This window comes from Pelophylax lessonae (genome assembly GCF_965119305.1).
Source record: "Pelophylax lessonae genome assembly, chromosome: 4".
Taxonomy (NCBI): domain Eukaryota; kingdom Metazoa; phylum Chordata; class Amphibia; order Anura; family Ranidae; genus Pelophylax; species Pelophylax lessonae.
Genome location: NC_138771.1, coordinates 625,598,748 through 625,619,639, shown reverse-complemented (window position 1 = coordinate 625,619,639; position 20,892 = coordinate 625,598,748). Strand labels below are relative to the sequence as shown.

Sequence of the window (20,892 nt, the reverse complement as noted above, 5' to 3'; positions counted from 1 at the left end):
GCAAATATAGATGTGATTGTCAGATGTCCCCAAACCTTTGTGCATATAGTCTTCTTGTTCTGGGCCAATAAAAAATATTGAAACCGGATGATCATCATAACAGCCAAGCAACTGACATTTTCACAAGAAGAATAGTAATGCTATCTCAACATTTGTCTCTTAGAACAGGTTCGCTTGAAAGTTTAATGCTACTTCAGATATCCATGTTGAACAATTTCTAAAAACTGATGATCCTTTCTCAAATAAAAATATTTTGGAATCACTTTTCCAGCATGCCTACTTTTCCACCTTCAACTTTGAGGGGGTGAGGTGTAGCCAGTTAGGAGACAAAGCCAATGCAGTGGTGGATAAAAATTAAGATGCGGTTTATCAGTCCCTTTTAACCGCAGTTCAGTTTTCTACACATGGCTTGTCATTATTTCAATGATGTTGAGACAATTGGTTTATGTTTTTCAAATGATAGTTCAGACAACTCGATGAATCTGGCTTTCCCGACCTTCATTTCTTCTTTTACTGTGTTTTTCATAGTCTCAGATGTAAAGTAATATAAGAATGGGTCAAGAACTGTATTGGTGCAGGCTACCAGTAGAGTGATACCATAGGCTTTGTCCAGATAGCAGGATTCATTTTTAACCTGATAGAGGAGCAGAACAGTGTGATAGGGGAGGAAGCATAGCAGGAAGATAAATATGTTGGCAGTCAACATACGAACAACTTTCACCTTGTTAATCATTCCTTCTTGAACCACTTGACTACGTGTCATAGCTTTCAACATTGCCACCGAGCTAAATGTAATGACTGCAGCAGGAATGAAGAAACCAGTCGTAAGAGATCCTATGGTGGGGATTTTCCTAGTAACAAAGGGTGGTTTCCCATGAAGACAGTTTGCTTCAGTGTTGTTGCTGGTGCTATTGCTATTCCTATTACTAATACTATATGGCAATTGAAACCCAAAGCAGGCAACCACATTAAATAGCCACACACCGGCACAAATCCAACATGCACTTTGACGAAAACGTCGGGAACGAAGGGGATAACAAACGGCCAAAAACCTATCCAAGCTAATACAAGTCAATAAGAAGATACTGCCATACATGTTGAGGAGAAGAAACGAACCAGCAATTTTACATGGCAAAATGTTTAGATTTGATTCTTTTTCTGAAAGGGTGTAACCATAGATGCGTAGAGGCAGAGTGATCACCAATAGGAGGTCCGCAAAGGCCAGATTCTTCATATAGATAGTGGTGGGTGATCGTTTTTGTGGCAAGTGGCACAAGAAATAGATAGCTAGCAAGTTGAAGATTAGACCCAGTATGGCAATTATTGAGTACCCACTCAGGTACAAGGCCGAGCTGACCTCAGAGCAAATGCTGTTGTTAGCCATTTGTATCTTAGAAGTGATCAACTTTTCTTATATTTCTGAAGGATGCGCTTGTGCTGTCCTATTTCCTCAGACCTAAAAAAAAAAGAAAAGAAAAATGCCATTAGAGTATTCCACTATGGCCAGTTTTTCTTAGTAGCTTGTTACTTAACATCTCTTCATTCCTTTTAATATATAGTTCAATGTGTCTTCTTTGAACTAATCAAAGTTACCTTCCTGATGCATTCAAGTGAACCTGAGCTTTGCTCATGCAGGGCAAAGCAAGAGGTTTAGTTAATTTTGGCTGAAAAAAGTTTTCTATTGTGTCTGAACAATTGTTACCTGGCACAGTTGTTGAGTCTTGGTATTTGACATAGAAATGAAACAAGAATAAATGGATGAAACTACTGCCATCTCATGTTTATGGGTGGTATAAAACGTGCAGAAGCCCCTCCCCCATTGATTTTGGTTGTTCCTCACCTGCTAGAATACCAGTAGCAAAAGACTGGACTGGGGGCAATAGGACATTTGCCCTTCAGGTCAATACAAATGTATGTTGGGATGGTGACCCTAAGTGGAGATACCATTCAGCCTGAGGTGCCTTGGGGTTTCTTCAGGGGTGCCTTGGCAAAATGCCTAAAAATTGATCAAAAATGATATACAAGCTGGCAGGTAGATGAAGCCGGCCTTTTAGTTACACAAAGCCACAGGTTTTTAATTTGCACCATTTCGACTATCTAGACACTGGCACCCTAATAACCAATGATGTCATCAGTTGATAAGGAGGATGTCAGTTGCCTCCACAGCATCCTTTTTTGGCCCTCCTCTGCTTCTCTCCCTCAGCACTGGGGTGACATTAGCTGGCTGATGGAGAGAAATTGTGGGAGAAGAGAAACATTGGAATACTAGTCAGTACAAGTGTACAAAAGTGAATTTGCTTTGGAGAAAAAAAAATCACCTCTAACGGCTGGTGTCCTACATATGTGGATGTTGCTGCATTATGTAAAACTATTAGAATAGTTTTTTACATTTTAGAATGGGGTGCCTTGGGACTGTCCATAATTTTAAAGGGTGCCTTGGGACTGTCCATAATTTTAAAGGGTGCCTTGGGGCTGTCCATAATTTTAAAGGGTGCCTTGAGATTGTCTATAAGGCTCCATTCACACCTGGGCGTTTTCAGCTCCAAAAACGCTCAAAAGAAACGTTTCCAAAATGCCCAACAAGTAAAACCCCATTCATTTACTGTAAATGGCCCCTGTTCACATATGAGCGTTTTAACGCCTGAAGCAAAACGCCCAACGCTCAAAAAAGTACATGAGCTTCTTTTTGGGCAGATTACAGGCGTTTTCCATTTGTCTCTATTCAATCTAAAAACGCCTGCACAAAAAACGCCTGTAAAACGCCTGCAAAAACGCCCATAAAAACGCCTGAAAAAAAAAAACCGCCTGAAACAAAAACGCCCAGGTGTGAATGGAGCCTAATTGTAAAGGGTGCCTTGGGACTGTCCATAATTTTAAAGGGTGCCTTGGGACTGTCCATAATTTTAAAGGGTGCCTTGAGATTGTCTATAATTGTGAAGGGTGCCCAGGGACTGTACATAATTTTAAAGGGTCCCTTAAAGATTGTCTATAAATTTTAAGGGTGCCTTAACTGAATAAAAGGTTGAGAAACACTGGGATAAATCACCTCTAATGTTGGGTGTCCTACGTTTGTTGATGTAAAACTTTTAGAATAGTTTTATATAATTTAGAATGGGGTGCCTTGAGATTGTCCATAATTTTAAAGGGTGCCTTGACTGAAAAAAGGCTGAGAAACACTGATGTAAAGAATACAGAGATAGACCAAGAAAGTCAATGTTAAAAGAAGGATAAGCATTATCTGTAATGATGGCATGATATTTTATTTTGGTGAGTCTATATTATTTTCACAGGGCAGCAGTCATCCGGTCTATGTCAAAGTACTCATCATTTATAATTCATCCCTCACAATCCATTTTAATATATAGTATATCAATTATATAGTATATATACAGACAGGAGCTCCTGGGACGTCATTGTGTGCTTTTACCCAGCTTTTTGGATTACATCTATGATTGGTGGTTGTTAACAGCACTGTTTTTCTTCAGACTTTGTGTAAGTGTTCTTAAGTTAAGGTTTTACACTATGTGCAGATGCTTGGTATGTTTCCACATATATCCGTGAAAGGGGAGGCTGGTCTGTAAATGCCGTGTTCACCCCCATGTTGTTCCATCTTGGAAGGCCCTGGAAATCTTCATATGGGATATACGGATGAATGCTGTCTTACATGATTGGAAATCACATCAGCTCTGTTGACTCATTAGAAAAAAGGGGAAACAATTGCGCTAATCCAAAAATAAAATAAAAGCAGCAACCTCAAGTGAGACTAGCACCTAAAAAATGTCCAATATAAAATAAGTTGCGCTGTGGATGATGTATACAAGTCGATTGTATGGTGAAATAGTAAAGAATCCGAATAATGTCCAGAATATGGAAACAAAACGGGTAACTTGTGCAGGTACCGCTTACCGGAAATAAGATAAACAAAGGCCCATCAGTATGTTCAAAATACGTCCTAGGGATGAGGTCCAGGTGGACTACCAGGTTCCAACGCGGATCCCTCAATGGAATGGTAACATGTGTGATACAAAAAAATATACCGCCATAGCGTAAAACCAAAAAATATGTGTAAAGAAAGGACACCCAAAGTGCATTGAGAACACCACTGCTCCCGTAGTGAAATAAATGTGATAAAGGATGCCACAGAACCCCAATAGGTACTCCTTACCAAAATATAGATGAAAAATAGCAGATACACCAAAAAGGGGGGAAGGGGGATCACCCCAATAGGACAGCAGCTTACCACAAGGATGAGTATGGAGAGCTTATATAAGACTGGATAGGTGTGACTTGAACATGCAAGCAAGTGGGGGGACACCTCTGATGGATAAAACACCCTTACCGACTCCCGATGATAAGGAGGCAGGAGGGATATGTATGGAACCGATCCGTTGTGTCTCCTCACTCAGATAGGGAACTCAGACAGACGGTATTGGATCAACTCACTGGCTCAGGATTGTATTGGAGGGTGGATCCCCACATCCCCACAACTCAACCAGCATGTGGGGATCCACCCTCCAATACAATCCTGAGCCAGTGAGTTGATCCAATACCGTCTGTCTGAGTTCCCTATCTGAGTGAGGAGACACAACGGATCGGTTCCATACATATCCCTCCTGCCTCCTTATCATCGGGAGTCGGTAAGGGTGTTTTATCCATCAGAGGTGTCCCCCCACTTGCTTGCATGTTCAAGTCACACCTATCCAGTCTTATATAAGCTCTCCATACTCATCCTTGTGGTAAGCTGCTGTCCTATTGGGGTGATCCCCCTTCCCCCCTTTTTGGTGTATCTGCTATTTTTCATCTATATTTTGGTAAGGAGTACCTATTGGGGTTCTGTGGCATCCTTTATCACATTTATTTCACTACGGGAGCAGTGGTGTTCTCAATGCCCTTTGGGTGTCCTTTCTTTACACATATTTTTTGGTTTTACGCTATGGCGGTATATTTTTTTGTATCACACATGTTACCATTCCATTGAGGGATCCGCGTTGGAACCTGGTAGTCCACCTGGACCTCATCCCTAGGACGTATTTTGAACATACTGATGGGCCTTTGTTTATCTTATTTCCGGTAAGCGGTACCAGCACAAGTTACCCGTTTTGTTTCCATATTCTGGACATTATTCGGATTCTTTACTATTTCACCATACAATCGACTTGTATACATCATCTGTTGACTCATTACCTATGGTATATGGTTTTCAATTTAATTGTAATTTAATTACCACATTATTTATTGAGTCAATTTACCGCATTGAGCTGGTTGCTAAGGAGCGGACCTGGATTTGTCAAAAAAAAACATGCTGTTTTTTGACAATGCTGATTGCCAAGCAGCGGGCTGGGAAGTCGGCCGATGTGTCCTTAACAACAGATGACTCATCAGTTGTCAGCGGGCTTCCCCAACAACAGCTAAATGTAAAATAAAAATCAGACAATGAAAAAGTATGGAAAAAACACCGTGGGGTCCTCCCCCAGTCCATACCAGACCCTTTTAGTCTGGTATGGATTTTAAGGGGAATTCATGCCACATACAGTATAAAAAAAACAAAATGCCATGCCCCCCCCCCCAAATCCTTATGAGACCCTTATCTGGGCATGCAGCCTGGTAGTTCAGGAAAGGAGGGCCAGTGAGCAGTGAGCACCCCACCTCCTGAACCATACCAAGTCACATGCCCTCAACAAGGGGGGGGTGGGTGCAGGGCCAGGACAAGGGGTGGGCAGGAGGGACGGCTGCCCTGGGCAGTATGGTATCATGTAAGGTGGGGGGGGGCAACGCAAGAAGATTGAGGGGGAGGAGATTTGTGTTGGGGAAAATGACTTTGGGGGGCAGCAGGGGGTATGAATTATTCTAGGAGAGCAAATTGGGTTTGTGCTAGAAGAGGTGATATGGTAGAGGGGGAGGGGATTTGTGCTAGGAGGGGAAATTTTTATTTGGGGGGGTATTTGTGCTAGGAGGGGGATTTGGAGTAGGGCATGTAGGAACAAGCTAGGTGAATGAAAAATGGATTTAGGAGAATCGATCAGCCATGAAAATACAAGCTGCAGTCACAACATGTGAGCACATCATTACAAGGTAAAACAAAAGAAAATAAAATAAAGAAAGAGAAAGATATTGCCCTCCTGAAAGAGGTAAGTGGGATAATGAAAGTATGTCACAACCCACTCGCATCCTTGGGGATACTGGAGTCAATCCTAAAGATCCAAAAGACTTCCCTCTTATTTAGAAGTGAAAAACGATCTGCTCTTCTATTAGTGTTCTCTACTCTCTATAAAACTTGTAACTTAAATGAACCAAAAACAAGCTAAGGGATATCACAGGTATAAAAGAACAACAGATTGTGGCTTCTCTTTAGTTCATTTATTCTTATCTTATTTCCTATCCCGGTTTAAAAAAGCCTCTCAAAGAGTGTCTCTTGCATTCGGATATGCTTTCTGGATAATATTTAGATCATAGCTGCGTACCAGGAATCTCCCTTTCATAACAGTTGCTTTTTCTCAATCCCTGAACAAGTTTATATCTCCAAAGATGTGACGCTCCTCCCACCAGCCCATATTTAGGTTGGCAGAAGTTGACGTGAACTTTGGCACCCATTGACATGCCATGTCTCTGGAGACAATAATTTCTATCAAACCATATGTATATAATTGTGTGTCAAAAGAAAGTGAACTCTAAGTCTCTAAAATTAACATTTTATTTTCCAAGAAATAGTTGGCACAATAACTCAAATGATATTATAAGACTTCCAACCTGAAAGAGTACAGAAAGCTGATGTCACATACATGTAAACCACTTACTATCCGCCTCCCATACCATATTTTCCAATTTATGGATGACATGCTTGGTGTCAGGCTGGTCACCAGAGGTTTTCTTCTCAAGTTGAACCAAATGAGTCAATATTTTTTGTTTATTTATATTCCCTTTTCCCAATTCAATAATGGCCGATCTGACAGTTCCGGTCTATGCCATATCATTTTCTTTATCTTGTTTCTATGTACCTTTTTAAAAATGGCCGATCAGGTAGTTCCGGTCTACACCATTTTATTTCCTTTTTCCTGTTTCCATGTACCATTTCAAAAATGGCGGATTGGGAACTTCCGGTTATCGATTTAGCGCTTTTCTTTGATATAAATAGGTGGCATCAGCACGCCGCCCGTAACTTTGATAACGTCATCGCTGATGAAACGCGTTGGATCACGGCGTGCTGACGTCACCCTTACCAGCGTTCAGGAAGTACGGGCGAGCGGAGCCGTCCGGCCGGCGGCTGTTCTTCTCTCCCTTGCCTAAGTGGAGCTCCAGATATACAGTCTCTCTCTAAACGGCTCATATGCTTGAGCATTTACAGACAGAGATCTATATCAAGTCACCCTTTCACATTGTCACTCGTTACTTCATTTCTTTTCACTTCTTCACATGGGTCTATAACCCATTGGCACAATTATGATGATTATCATTGTGTAATTTCCTGTACCAATTTCTTAATAAATTGTTATAATTTTACTACAAGTTTTACTATCTGACTTAGCCCATAAAGTCCCACCCCCTTGGCTTGAGGCACCAAACCCAGTTTTAAGATTTATATTCGGGATGTTGGCTACACTTACTATTCAGGCATCAGGGATCAATTTCTAATTTATCTTCAGAATGCAAATAACTACGGCACCCACTTTATCCACAATTTTAATACTGGCCGATGGATTTCATTTAAAATTCTTCAAAATCTGCTTCTCCATACTGTTCATATTATTTTTTCTCATTACCACTATCTCGTCTTACCTTCTCTGCTACGGAGACCACATCCTGTTCTACCAATGTTTGTAATGAACCCAGCTTCTCACCATTGTTATTCACAGGAAAAATGTTAACCCTAAACTTAAAATAAGATTTCAGTGCAAAGGTTCCTGTATCTTATTTGGGACCCTAAATTCGTTAACCAATCATCATATGAAGAGGCTAAATTCCCTTTGGCTGGGAAGCCTCAATGGAGTTTTCAGGGCTTCCAGACTTGTTTCTATAGAAAACTTTTTCAACCTGTTTCTATAGCAACCTTTTTTTACTCCAGGGGAACCCTGAAAAAAAGTTTTGGTCTCCCAGTAATCCTTACTAAATCCGAATAATTGGGGGTCAATGGCAAAAATGCCCCTTACAATATTGATAACCAGGAAGAATGCAACCCTTACCATGGTAGTTAGATTGTCACCCTGTCAAACAGCTAAAAAGATCATCAGTGTCATGTTGGTGGCTCTGTCAAGCGTTGCAGGACCTGAAACTCTGCAGGCACCATCAGATGGGAGGTCAATCAGTCACAACTCAAAGACCCCCTTCCTCAAGCTCTTTAGAAACCCTAGAGTTCCATGACATGACAGCCCACCTCCTCCCTCCTCCTCCATGCCCACTAGGCAACTTAATACAATGGGGGCGGGATATTACATGTAGATTGATGGAGGTTTCACCTCCCTCTTGAGACACATGCTGGAAAAAAGTGACACAGCATGTGACTGGCAGAAATCCGCCCACACCATGTTATTTCCACACAAAAAAAAAAGATTTGATTTCAAATATACAGTATCTCACAAAAGTAAGTACACCCCTCACATTTTTGTAAATATTTTATTATATCTTTTCATGTGACAACACTGAAGAAATGCCACTTTGCTACAATGGAGTAGTGAGTGTACAGCTGGTATAAAAATTTAAAATTTAAATTTGCCGTCCCCTCAAAATAACTCTACACACAGCCATTAATGTCTAAACTGCTGACAACAAAAGTGAGTACACCCCTAAGTCAAAATGTCCAAATTGGGCCCAAAGTGTCAATATTTTGTGTGGCCGCCATTACTTTCCAGCACTGCCTTAACCTTTTGGGCATGGAGTTCACCAGAGCTTCACAGGTTGCCACTGTAGTCCTCTTCCACTCTATGACGACATCACGGAGTTGATGGATGTTAGAGACCTTGTGCTTTTCCACCTGCCATTTGAGGATGCCCCACAGATGCTCAATAGGGTTTAGGTCTGGGGACATTCTTGGAGGTGTGTTTGGGGTCTTTATCATGTTATCATACTGCCCTACAGTCCAGTCTCAGAAGGGAGGGGATCATGCTCTGCTTCAGTATGTCACAGTACATATTGGCATTCATGGTTCCCTCAATGAACTGTAGCTCCCCAGTGCCAACAGCACTCATGTAGCCCTAGACCTTAACATTCTCACCATCATGCTTGACTGTAGGCAAGACACACTTGTCTTTGCACTCCTCACCTGAATGCCGCCACACACGCTTGACACCATCTGAACTAAATAAGTTTATCTTGGTCTCATCAGACCACAGGACATGGTTCCAGTAATCCGTCTGTATAGGACGCTGGGCACGTGCACTCAACTTCTTTGGTCGACCATGGCAAGGCCTGTTCTAAGTGGAACCTGTCCTGTTAAACAGTTCTATGGTCTTGGACTCCATCCTGCATCTCAGTTTCAGGGTCTTGGAAATCTTCTTTTAGCCTAGGCCATCTTTATGTAGAGCAACAATTCTTTTTTTTCAGATCCTTAGAGAGTTCTTTGCCATGAGGTGCCATTTTAAACTTCCAGTGACCAGAGTGAGAGCGATAACAACACATTTAACACACCTGCTCCCCATTTACACCTGAGACCTTGTAACACTAACGAGTCACATGACACCAGGGAGGGAATATGGCCCAGTTTGGACATTTTCACTTAGGGGTGTACTCACTTTTGTTGCCAGCGGTTTAGACATTATTGTCTGTGTGTTGAGTTATTTTGAGGGGACAGCAAATTTACACTGTTATACAAGCTGCACACTAACTACTTTACATTGTAGCAAAGTGTCATTTCTTCAGTGTTGTCACATGAAAATATATAATTAAATATTTACAAAAATGTGAGGGGTGTACTCACTTTTGTGATACTGTATATTTGTATGCCAATTTTAAACAGTTTGTTGATATTAATTATTTATTTTCACTCCATATTCCAAAGGTTGTTTTTTTTTTTTTTATTTTGAGCATGTGAGCAGCAGAGGACTAGAAGCTCCTCCTGCTTATGTTTCTCTGCAGACAGGCTGGGAGAGAGCTGGGTCATGTGACAGCTGTATATCAATTAGGGAAAAGGTACTTTTTTTTTTAATTAAAATAATTACAGTGCCGTTATGCATATTCAGAAATAAAAGGGACAATTTAAATTAAACAGTGTGTGTTTAGTATCAATTTAAGTGTTTGAAAGGGAAATTGCATATTTTATATTCCTTAATATTGTTGGCCTCACAAATAGTTATGAAAGCCTCTAATATCCTGGTTATTTTGGTTACCTTGAGTGACTCATCTTATAGGAATGTGTGATTGTAAACTGACCAAGTCCTTGATGGGTCATATTGCAAAGAGAGTTGGCTTGAGGGTTGTCTATTCCTTATACACAAGTCTAAATATCACAGCCAAAACGGGAATAGGCTAGTCCCAAAACATGCGTTAGGCATGCGTCTGTGATCACCCGCATACCACGCTGTATATACACATATGAGACTCCGTGGTGGGAACTGCATCTTCAGTTAAGTATTCTTGTTATATTTTCTTTATCTTTATCTGTATCTGTCATTATCTTTAACCACTTTAGCCCTGGAAGGTTTACCCCCCTTCATGACCAGGCAATTTTTTTGCGATACGGCATTGCTGTATTTTAACTGACAATAGCGCAATCATGCACCACTGTACCCAAATGAAATCTCATTAGAGAAATGAGAGAAATCTCATAGAGAAATCTCATGAAATCTCGGGGGGAAACATAGCAAGGTATACACAAAAAAGCAGCTATTACTGTGCATGAACAAGATTGGCAACCAGGACAAAGAAGTTGGCTGAAGATGAAGTTATTTTAAATTACTTGCTGACCAGGCCTTTTCTAGCACTTTAAGTTTAAATCAGTATTTTTTGCTAGAAAATTACTTAGAACCCTCAAACGTTATATATTATATTTTAGCAGACACCCCAGGTAATAAAATGGCAATCATTGCAATTTTTTTTATGTCACTTGGTATTTGCACAGCGGTTTTTCAAACATAATTTTTTGGAGAAAAAAAAAAAAAAAACAATATATATTTTTTACAATATCTTTGTAAAATATGAAAGATAATGTTACGTCGAGTAAATAGATACCTAACATGTCACACTTTAAAATTGCGCATGCTCTTGGAATGGCGACAAACGATGGTACTTAAAAATCTTCATAGGCGACACTTTAAAAATGTTTACAGGTTACCTATTTAGAGTTACAGAGGAGACCTAGTGCTAGAATTATTGCTCTCGCTCTAACATTTGCAACAATATCTCACATGTGTAGTGTGAAAACTGTTTACATATGCATTTTTATTTTATTTTTATTTTTTTATCACTTTTATTCCTATTACACGGAATGTAAACATTGCTTGTAATAATAGTAAGAATGACAGTTCCTCTTTATGGAGAGATCTCAGATAAAAAAAAGACCCCAAATTTCTTCTTTACTTTAAAAAGCAAAAGATGGAAAAAAAAAAAAAAGATCTTTTGCTTAAAAAAAAAAAAATTGTTTACTTCCACCCTGGACCGGAAGTGACATTATGATATCGCTACGGTCCTCCAAGGCCATAGAGGCGATCTAGTCTTTTATTGACTCTCTGACTAGCTGACCACATAGTTGGATTGTTTCTTAACGAGCCGGTGGCAACGGTAAGCCCGAAAAACACCAGCAAGCTTCTGAAAGCATTCCAGCAGCTCATGAGCCACTCAGAATGCTTTCAAGAGAAAGCCAGATGCAAAATAAATGACCAAGTTATGGCTGATATCTTCAGCCATAATCACAGTAAACCACTTGCAAACCGCAACATATATTTATACGTATTGCTTTCGGCAAGTGGTTTTATTATGTCAGCGCGGGAGCAGAAGGGTAGTATGAAGGGGGAAATATAAATTATGGGCCGATAATATATGTAACCTTACTGGTTTTCCTGTTTTGTTTAACGTAATGTGTTGTCAGTTTTGTAGGAAAAGGAGGTGTCTGCATTAAATCTTATTGGTGGTCAATTTTCAATAAAATATTTAGCAGTGCACTTAAAAGGTAAAAATAGTAAGGAAGAACAAAATTAGACAAGCAGTAATGAGCTGATAATACAGAGCAAATCTATTGTATCGCATGACACCATAGGAAGCCGGCAACAAAACGTGTCAAACTAATGAGAAGAGAGAGGAAACCACAATGTGGAGTCACGTCTTCCTTTAGGCTACATTCACACCTGAGCGTAGCGTTTTTCGCGCGTTTTTTACCGCGATTTTACCGCGATTTTTGCGGCGTTTTTTACCGCGATTTTACCGCGATTTTTACCGCGATTTTTGTGCAGGCGTTTTTAGATTGAATAGAGATCAATGGAAAACGCCTGTAATCTGCCCAAAAAGAAGCTCATGTACTTTTTTGAGCGTTGGGCGTTTTGTATACAGCGTCAAAACGCTCAGATGTGAACAGGGGCCATTGAAATGAATAGGATTTGTCTTGTTGGGCGTTTTGAGAGCTGATCCTAGAGCAGAAAAACGCCCCAAAAACGCCCCAAAACGCCTAGATGTGAACGGAGCCTTATAGTTAGAACACAAAATATTGACCAAGATAGATAGACGTAGTTTAGAAACATTCGACTGGACTTGTTATGTAATACAGAAGATGTTTTGTAGCTCCTCCAAACCACTTTCAGTTCCAATGAGCGTCAGGTACCATACATCAGTATTTATATCAATGCAAGTAGCACCACTACCTTAATCAAGCCTTTCCCAACCTTTTTACCCCAGTGAACCCATTTTCACAATTTTCCGGTCTCAGGAAACCTTGCTAAAACCCAGCTCATTGGAGGTCAGTGGGAAGAATGCCTTTCTTATAGTGGTAGTTGGGATGCCACCTTAAGCTAAAAAATATATATAATTGGGTTCATCCAGCTGACGCTGCCAAGTGGTATTGCCCCTGGAATTATGCAGGCACCATCAAAAGGGGGGTGGGGGTCAACCAGCCACAGCTCAAGGAACACCTATCAATTTCTGGAGGAAACCTGGTTGAGAATGGCTGCCTTAACCCAATCATCATAAATTATGTCCAAGCAAAGAGTTATTATGCAAGAACTGAATAAGAATAGTGAAAGGGAGTGGCTCTGAGGAAGAGGCATATGCCTCGAAAACACATCAGCCGTCATCCTAATAGGACTATGGACAATCGTATGGACTACTCCTGATACTCAAGTTCTTGAGTTCGATATGATTGATTTTCACATATGTTTGTGAGTAGCCATTTTTATGTTTTAACAATAAAGCCATTATTAAGGATAATGCGCTAGGTCGGTGCGCCCTTTTTTGTGTTTTTTATTTGAAGGTTTGGAACCACCCTGTTCTAGTTACATAATCACAAGTGATATCAAGTGTCTGCACAGGTGGTAATCCTTCTAATCACATTATTGTCAAACCGCTGGGGTAGAGGTGGTAAAACAACATTATATGTGGGAGAGCCACACAGCGCTGGACTGGTTATCAATGAACAATATCCATGAAGGGTCAAAGTCTTACGCCAGATAGATAATGCACATGATAAAAGGAAAAATGCCATTGAAGTACAAAGAATTCACATTCATTCAAACGTAAGAATAGCTTTAAAAACACAAACTAGGACAAGCAATCCAATTGCCAACTCACCGACTGTGACTGGAGATCACCTGCTCCTCAATGTGCAGCCCATGTGAATGAAGGACAATTCCTGGGAGTCCGGGCCGGTGTGGGGGATGTCTAAAGAGGGAAGGTGAGAGCCCACAGACACTGTCACCTTCTCTCTTTAGCCATCCCCACCCCAGGAATTGTCCTTCCTTCACATGGGCTGCACAATGAGAAGCAGTTGATCTCCGGTCACAGTCAGTGAGTCGGCATCGGATTGCTTGTCCTAGTTTATTTTCTTAAAGTCATTCCTATGTTTGAATAAATGTGTAACCCAGAGAAGAGAGAATAGATGGAGGGTCATCATGACTAAGGGAGGAACAGGTCAGAGAGGGGTTAAAGAACTCTGTAGTTTAGTGTGATAGGGGTGTAGCTTACCTGATTGGTGGTTGAGGGTCAGATGGGTAGGGTTGAGCCACAAGGGCGGTCCAGTGCAGGGGTTGATGGGTAGTCATTCTGGAAAGTTCAGGCGACTAGAAGACTTTCCCTCCCGCCTGCCCTGTACTCTGGGTTTATGGTGTATTATGGGTTGGGTTTGGTCAATTTTTTTTTGTGTTGCTCATTTTATATTAAAAAAATAAAATAAAAAGAAGAAAAGAATTTGAACATTTGGCACTTTTGTTGCAGCCGTTTGTGGGTCAGGGGGTCTTTGGGGGGTCAGTGAATACCCATATTGTTAAAGAATTGGGGGCCCAACTAGGTTATGGCGCTTCTACCTGGTTGGTTGTTGGTGGTTCTCCCAGGCGCTAGGTCCCCTGGGGGAAAGTCTAAAATGTCTAAGTCGCAATGGTTTTTGAGCCGAATGGGACTTAGCTGAGGACATGGTCAATTATATTCATAAAGTGTGCCCTAAGGAGGGAAAAGCGCCACTTGAGTGCAAGATTATGATTTATTATGACATAAATACGAAGTAACTTACATTAAAGTAAGGATAAAAGCGTTTGTCAGGTCCAAAATGGTTCCACGATGGAAGACGTTACGCGTCTTGAAGCTCCCTCAGCCAGCTTGCCAGTTTCCTGCTGCTGACGTCAGACGCCTTCCGGTTCCCTCCACAGCCGCATCTTTCTGATCTCCCCGATCGCCCGGATGCACACAGCCAGCTGGTCTGGCGCTCTGTACCTGAGGCACCCCGGATTGTGTGGACCCCTCTCACCATTGTGGAACCGTTTTGCATCTGACAGACGCTTTTATCCTTACTTTAATGTAAGTTACTACGTATTTATGTCATAATAAATCATAATCTTGCACTCAAGTGGCGCTCTTCCCTCCTCCTTTATCCGTTTAGAGTTGACTTCACTCTGTTTGAATGGGCTGACCCTGAGCTGCGGACCACCCTTGGATTGCCTCTAAGAACTGTCAGAAATTTGCACATGGACTCTTAATCCCCCCCTGTGTGAACTGTTTTTGCCCCACCTGTGCGCATCAACACTTTTATCTGCCATTGTTTCAGCTTATCTCTATATGAACTCTTTGACCTTTGACCTCTGAGTGCCTAAACCAGTCTCTGTAAGGACACCCAAAGACCCACTCCTGGTTGCAGTGTTGAATTTACATTTTTGAAATTGTTCTATTTCTGTTGTTTATTCATTTGTTAATAAATGTGGCTGTTTAAACCTACATCACGCATTTTGTGTCTTCATGATAAGTTTGAGGACTAAAGGTTGACAAATCCTCTAGTCATGTGAAATTTTGGTACTTCCATGGCATTTTTTCTTTCATCATGTGCAATATCCACCTGGCGTAGGACTATGACCCTTCATAGATATTGTTCATTGCTAACCAGTCCCTGAGCGCTATGTGGTGGTTTCCTAACTGTTTGGCCACTACTCCCAGTGTTCGTCATAGCATTTGATTGACAGCAGTGGGAGCCAATGGCTGCCGCTACTATCAATGTGCCCAATGAGGAGGGAGAGACAGCGGCAAGGGCCGCTGTCTTGGTGCACGTCGCTGGATCGGATCAGGCTCAGCTAAGAATGAGGGGGGGGGAGCTCTGGGGGATCCTGCAGAACAGAAGGTTAATGCAAAGAATGCATTAAGGTAAAAAACCTTGAGGCTTTAGAAACACTTTAATACAGGTTACCCCATAGCACATCATAGGATTTTAAATTATATGTTATCTCCTTTCAGGCATGCTGTCCCTGATTGAAACCCCTACAGAGGTAAGGGGAGTGGGGGGGGGGGGGTTGAGGCACTGCTCTGCCTTTTTATTAGTGTTTGTACAGCTCAGGCTGAGCTACTGAGCTCTCTAAAATGTTGGATTTTTTCAAAGTGGAACTAAGGAGAGTCTTGAAAACAAAATAAAACTGCTATAAAACCTGCTTGCTGGATATACAATTACAAAAATATTTATCTGCATTATTTCATATTTACCTAAACAAAATAATTTTTTTTTAAAATCCTCACCATAAAAAATAAAAAAAATAAAATGTAGATGCTACTATTATAGTGGAAGTAATCTTCGTTGGTGGGGATAAGTTTTTCATAATCTTCCGGTATTGTCATTTTTAATAATGGGAATGGAGGATCTTAGTTACGAGGAACGACTACAAGCACTAAACTTATTCTCCCTGCAGAAGAGATGCTTGAGAGGCGATATGATAGCGATATATAAATGGTGATCCCAGCGTAGGAAGAAAACTATTTAGTCTCAGGGAGTGTAGAAAGACACGGGGACACTCAATGGAGGAGGAGAAGCGGTTTAACCTTAAAGCAGAGTTCCGGCCTCGGGGGTGAATCTTAGATAAAAATACCCCTGGGACAGTCAGGGCTAGTGCATTCCATAATGGATAGCCTCTGTACTGTCCAGGGTCGCACTTACTTTTTAGAATAAATAATTACCTTTAAAATTTCTTCTCCAGCGCTGCCATCTCAGGTGTGGACAGCTGAAGCCAGCGTGTCCTCTTCTGCCTCCTCTTTGGTGACGTCGGAGTCCCAGAATGCCTTGCACCGGCCCCGCTCGTCACTTCCAGTGCAGGCGCTGCATCCCTGCACAGATTCTGGGCATGCCTAGAAGCTGTTTAGCAGGGAATGCCGCGCATGCACCGGAAGTGATGAGCGGGGCCGGTGCAGGCGCATTGACTCCTGGGAGCGATGACGTTCAGCTCCCAGGAGTCATTGCAAGCCGGAAGTGATGGCGCAGGCCGTGGCCGCAGAGGAAGGAGATGGAAGGAAGGTGAGTATATTTTCTTCAAAAACAAGGTAAGTGAACAAAAAAAAAAATTCGGGAGCATCCATTTCTTTTTAAGTGACCCTCAGCAAGCGGATGGCCCAAAATTGATTTTTTCGATTTTGAGGCCGGAACTCTGCTTTAAACTGTGTAGGGGTTTTTTTCACTGTCAGGGCGGTAAGGATGTGGAATTCCCTTATACAATTGGTGTCAGTAAGAAGTATCAATAGTTTAAAAAAACTCCTCGATGTGCATCTTAGTGAACACAATATACAGGGATATGGGAAATGATTATCAACATGAACACACATACACCTACACAGGTTGAACTGGACTAGTGTCTTTATTCAACCTTACTTACTACCAGGGGAGGACTGGGCCAGGGGGCAGGGGGGCAATTGCCCCCTGGGCTGCTCTGATGCCCCATAAGAAGGCTGCACCATTTCTTCTTCCACAGACATGCCTAAAGGTTTCCTGAGTGCGGGTTGAAGACAAGGACAGTGTGCAGGCTCCCCCCCCCAGCATTGATGGTGTAAACTGTGTCTGAGCAGAGGCCGGTTCCATGCCCCACTGGAGACTCTCCTGCCCCAGCCAGCCCCAACTGAGCTGTCCCAGCTCCCCCCAACCTCCCCCTGCTGGCCAGGTCAGCCGGTAAGTAGAGAGTATCTGGAGCTGGGCTTCAGCTTGGAATTGGGGTCAGGAGGAGGATTGAGAGAGTGGGGGGGGGGTGAGGGAGAATGTGAGGGTGGTGAGTCCCTACACCATGTGCCTCTGGTTTGTATTTGCCCCCTGGGCCGAAAGTTGCCAGTCTGCCCCTGCCTACTACGTAACTATGTGGCTCATACCTCCTTCCCTCTGTACTGTCCTCCAGCAATGATGGGTTCAGGCACCTGTAATTGCTGTGTCCCCCACCGCCACCTTCATCTCTGCTACTGTTTCTCATGAGTTCTGTGGCAATCCAATACGGCAGGGGTGTCAAACTCAATTTAACTGTGGGCCGCATCAGGATCATGATTGCCCTCAAAAGGACCGGTTGTATTTGTAAGACTAGATGTCCAGAGCATCCCCTACCCTACATCAGACGTCAAGAGCCTCTCCACCATCAGAAATTGAGTCCCCCACCCTCCCTTACATCACAGTGCAGCCCCCTTATCTGGTGCTGATGGAAAGAAGGTGTAGGTGTTGCTGGAAAGCAAAAAGTACACGGTCTGGAGGAGGACCAGAAGAGGGCTGGAGCTGCAGGAGAGGTGCAAGGGCCACATAAAATGGCCTGGAGGGCCAGGTTCAGCCCGCAGGCCTTGTGTTTGACACATGTGCTCTACGTTATTTGGGGGACCAATGATAATGGTAACTCCTGTGCATGCACACGTCATCTCCAGCACATGGCCCAGTCCTGGCATCTTATAGATGCCACGAATGAGCCAAGAATGTGCACTGCATGACGCATGCACCGTACAGAGTAAAAAAAAAATGTTAAGGGAAAGAGGTTTATGTTTTTTGGCATAAGAGACTTTTACAAGGCTATTCTTCTGAAAAGTCCTATCTCCTAGCAATTATTTATTTTTAGAGTTTAATTCTGCATTAGGACAGACTTTTGAGATCTATTCGTTGGAATATCTACAGAAATTATTATGAAAGGATTTCCCAGCAAGGATGTTGAAATTATGAAGGTTGCAAATTAAAGGTTACAAAAGATGTACTTACGGAAAATACAGTTTCTCTTGGCAGGACTCCAGTGTCATTGTCCAAGCACCATTTCTTGCAGGATTTTATCGCCTCCTGTGCTGGTTGGCATAGGGATGAATATCCTTTTTTTTGGGCTCCTTATCAACTCAGGTCTGGCTAAAAAGCAAGATAGTATTTAGATATCTCATGGAACTTATAGATTTTCCAGAAACTCGTAATGTAAATATACAGTATATGATCAGCCTAACACCAGGGCTTTTTTTCAGCTGGAACTTGGTGAAGCTCAGTTCCACCACCTTTGGCTCGGGGCCCTCTGCTCCCTGCTCACAACTATCACCAGAGATGTATAGTAACTAAGTAGAACTACTTCACTACTGTACTTAAGTACTGAAAGGCGGTATCTGTACTTTCCTAGAGTAGAATTTTTTTCTCCTACTTCCACTTTTACTTCACTACATTTTTTCAATGATTTCAATACTTCTACTCCGATATTTTTCTTTTGTGCTGCATAGTTACTCGTTACAATTATAAAAATTACCACTGCCAGAACAGTAGATGGCAGGTTTCATGAAGCTGAAAACATGTGTATTATCAGCGCATACGAAAATAAATGCTACTGTATGTATAAATAAAAGCTGCATTTGAAATAATAAAAAACAATAAGATGTTCAAACTTTTGACTTCCTTCTTTAATAACGACATAACACAGTACTTGTACTTTTACTTTCAGTACTTGAGTAGCAATTTTTTTTTCAAAACTACTGGTACTTTTACTTTCAGTACTTGAGTAGCAAAATTTAAAATAAAACTACTTGCAATACTTGCGTTCAAAAAATGTTGAATACTTTAATACTTCTACTCAAGTCACTTTTTGATCGAGCACTTCCACTTCTACTCAAGTCACTTTTTGATCGAGCACTTGTACTTTTACTCAAGTATGGGTTTTCGAGTACTTTATATAACTCTGACTATCACTCATAAACACAGAGGTCTGGTTTCCTGTGTTTTGCAAGTGCAGTATGGGGACAAAGGAGACGCCAGTGCCTGGGGTGCAGTGCCAATGCTGACATCCCCACTGGATAATCTCCCTGCAAGTGAGAGAGGTGAAGCCATCTACAGTGTGAGGGAAAGTACTAGAGAAGAAGAGGGGTAAAAGTGAGATGTGGATGGGGATGGAGAACTAAGCAGCTGTGGAAGAAGGCTGAACTCTGCACTCTGCGTGTAGCCCACCTATGAACTCTGTATGCAGCATACTCTTGAACTGTGCGCTAAGTACTTAGCACACTTCCGAACAGGGCCGCTGATAGGGGGGACCACCAGCCCTCTTGTAGGGGGCCCGAGCACACGGGGGGCCCCACACAGATCTTCCTCCAGCACCTGAATCTGATCTGTCCCTCTCCCTGCTATCAGCTTTTATCTGCTGAGAAAGAAACAGTTGTCCCTCCCTAATCCCCCTCCCTTGTGTGGGCCCCCCTCCCAGCACTGGCTCTAATGTTATCTCTGCTCAGGAGTTTATTTGTAACTTTGTTTCTCTCTCTCTGTCTCTCTGATCCCCGAGCTCCAACTGCCCGGCCTGTATATTTTCTCATCTCATTTTTATTTAACAGAGTTTTTTTTTTTTTTTTTTAGATTTAGCAGGAATTATGCGAGTTATGTTATATTTGTGTCTGATAATAGTGATTTTGTTGTAATTTTAGCTAAATATATCTTTAATATTTTCTTGGGGGAGCCCTGCCGGGTAGTCTGTACGGGGGCCCCGCGATTTCTAACAGCAGCCCTGCTCCAGAACTCTGCACGTAGCACACCCCTGAACTCTGCACTCTGTGTGTAACCCCACCGAACTCTGCACTCTGTACATAATGCACTCCTAGTACTTGATGCCCCTTTAAGACCCACCCACTGTTAGTGAAATTTTGACCAGTTTTGGGAGGGGGTTTTGGGGGGGTCATGGTTGAGTTCCTGCACCTTTTTTTCTGAGAAAAAAAGCCCTGCCTAACACTATAGTAAAAATGTTAAAAGTGTATTTAAAAGCATATACTTTTTTTGTTTTGTCATGTCTAAAATAGGGAAGCGTTAAAATCCTTTCTGCTGAATCTTATGGGGAGATTAACCCTCTCTATTTTTCCTGGAGACAAAAAGCGATGGGGAATCCAACATTTTCTGTTGTCACTGGAACAGGAATAGAATGGAAATCTTCCAATGGGACACTTTTTCCGCTTACATCAGAAAGATGAGTTTTGCCACTGCCCTACTGTATCCAAAACTAACTGAATTATTAAATTTTTTTTATAGATGAGTAGCATCAATTTCAATTACAATTCATA

The 20,892-nt window shown here is 41.9% G+C and overlaps 1 protein-coding gene across 1 annotated transcript; it reads right to left on the bottom strand.

Annotated features, from left to right (window-relative positions):
• Positions 1-415: 415 nt before the first annotated feature.
• Positions 416-18,597, bottom strand: LOC309553980 (lysophosphatidic acid receptor 6-like; the record flags this gene model as incomplete). The annotated part of the gene is made up of 2 exons (XM_082255499.1): positions 18,587-18,597; positions 416-1,456 (listed from the first exon to the last, which is right to left on the bottom strand). The coding sequence occupies exon 2, from the start codon at positions 1,382-1,384 to the stop codon at positions 416-418; it is 969 nt and encodes a 322-aa protein (XP_082111625.1). The 5' UTR covers positions 1,385-1,456; positions 18,587-18,597.
• Between the last annotated feature and the right edge of the window lie 2,295 nt (positions 18,598-20,892).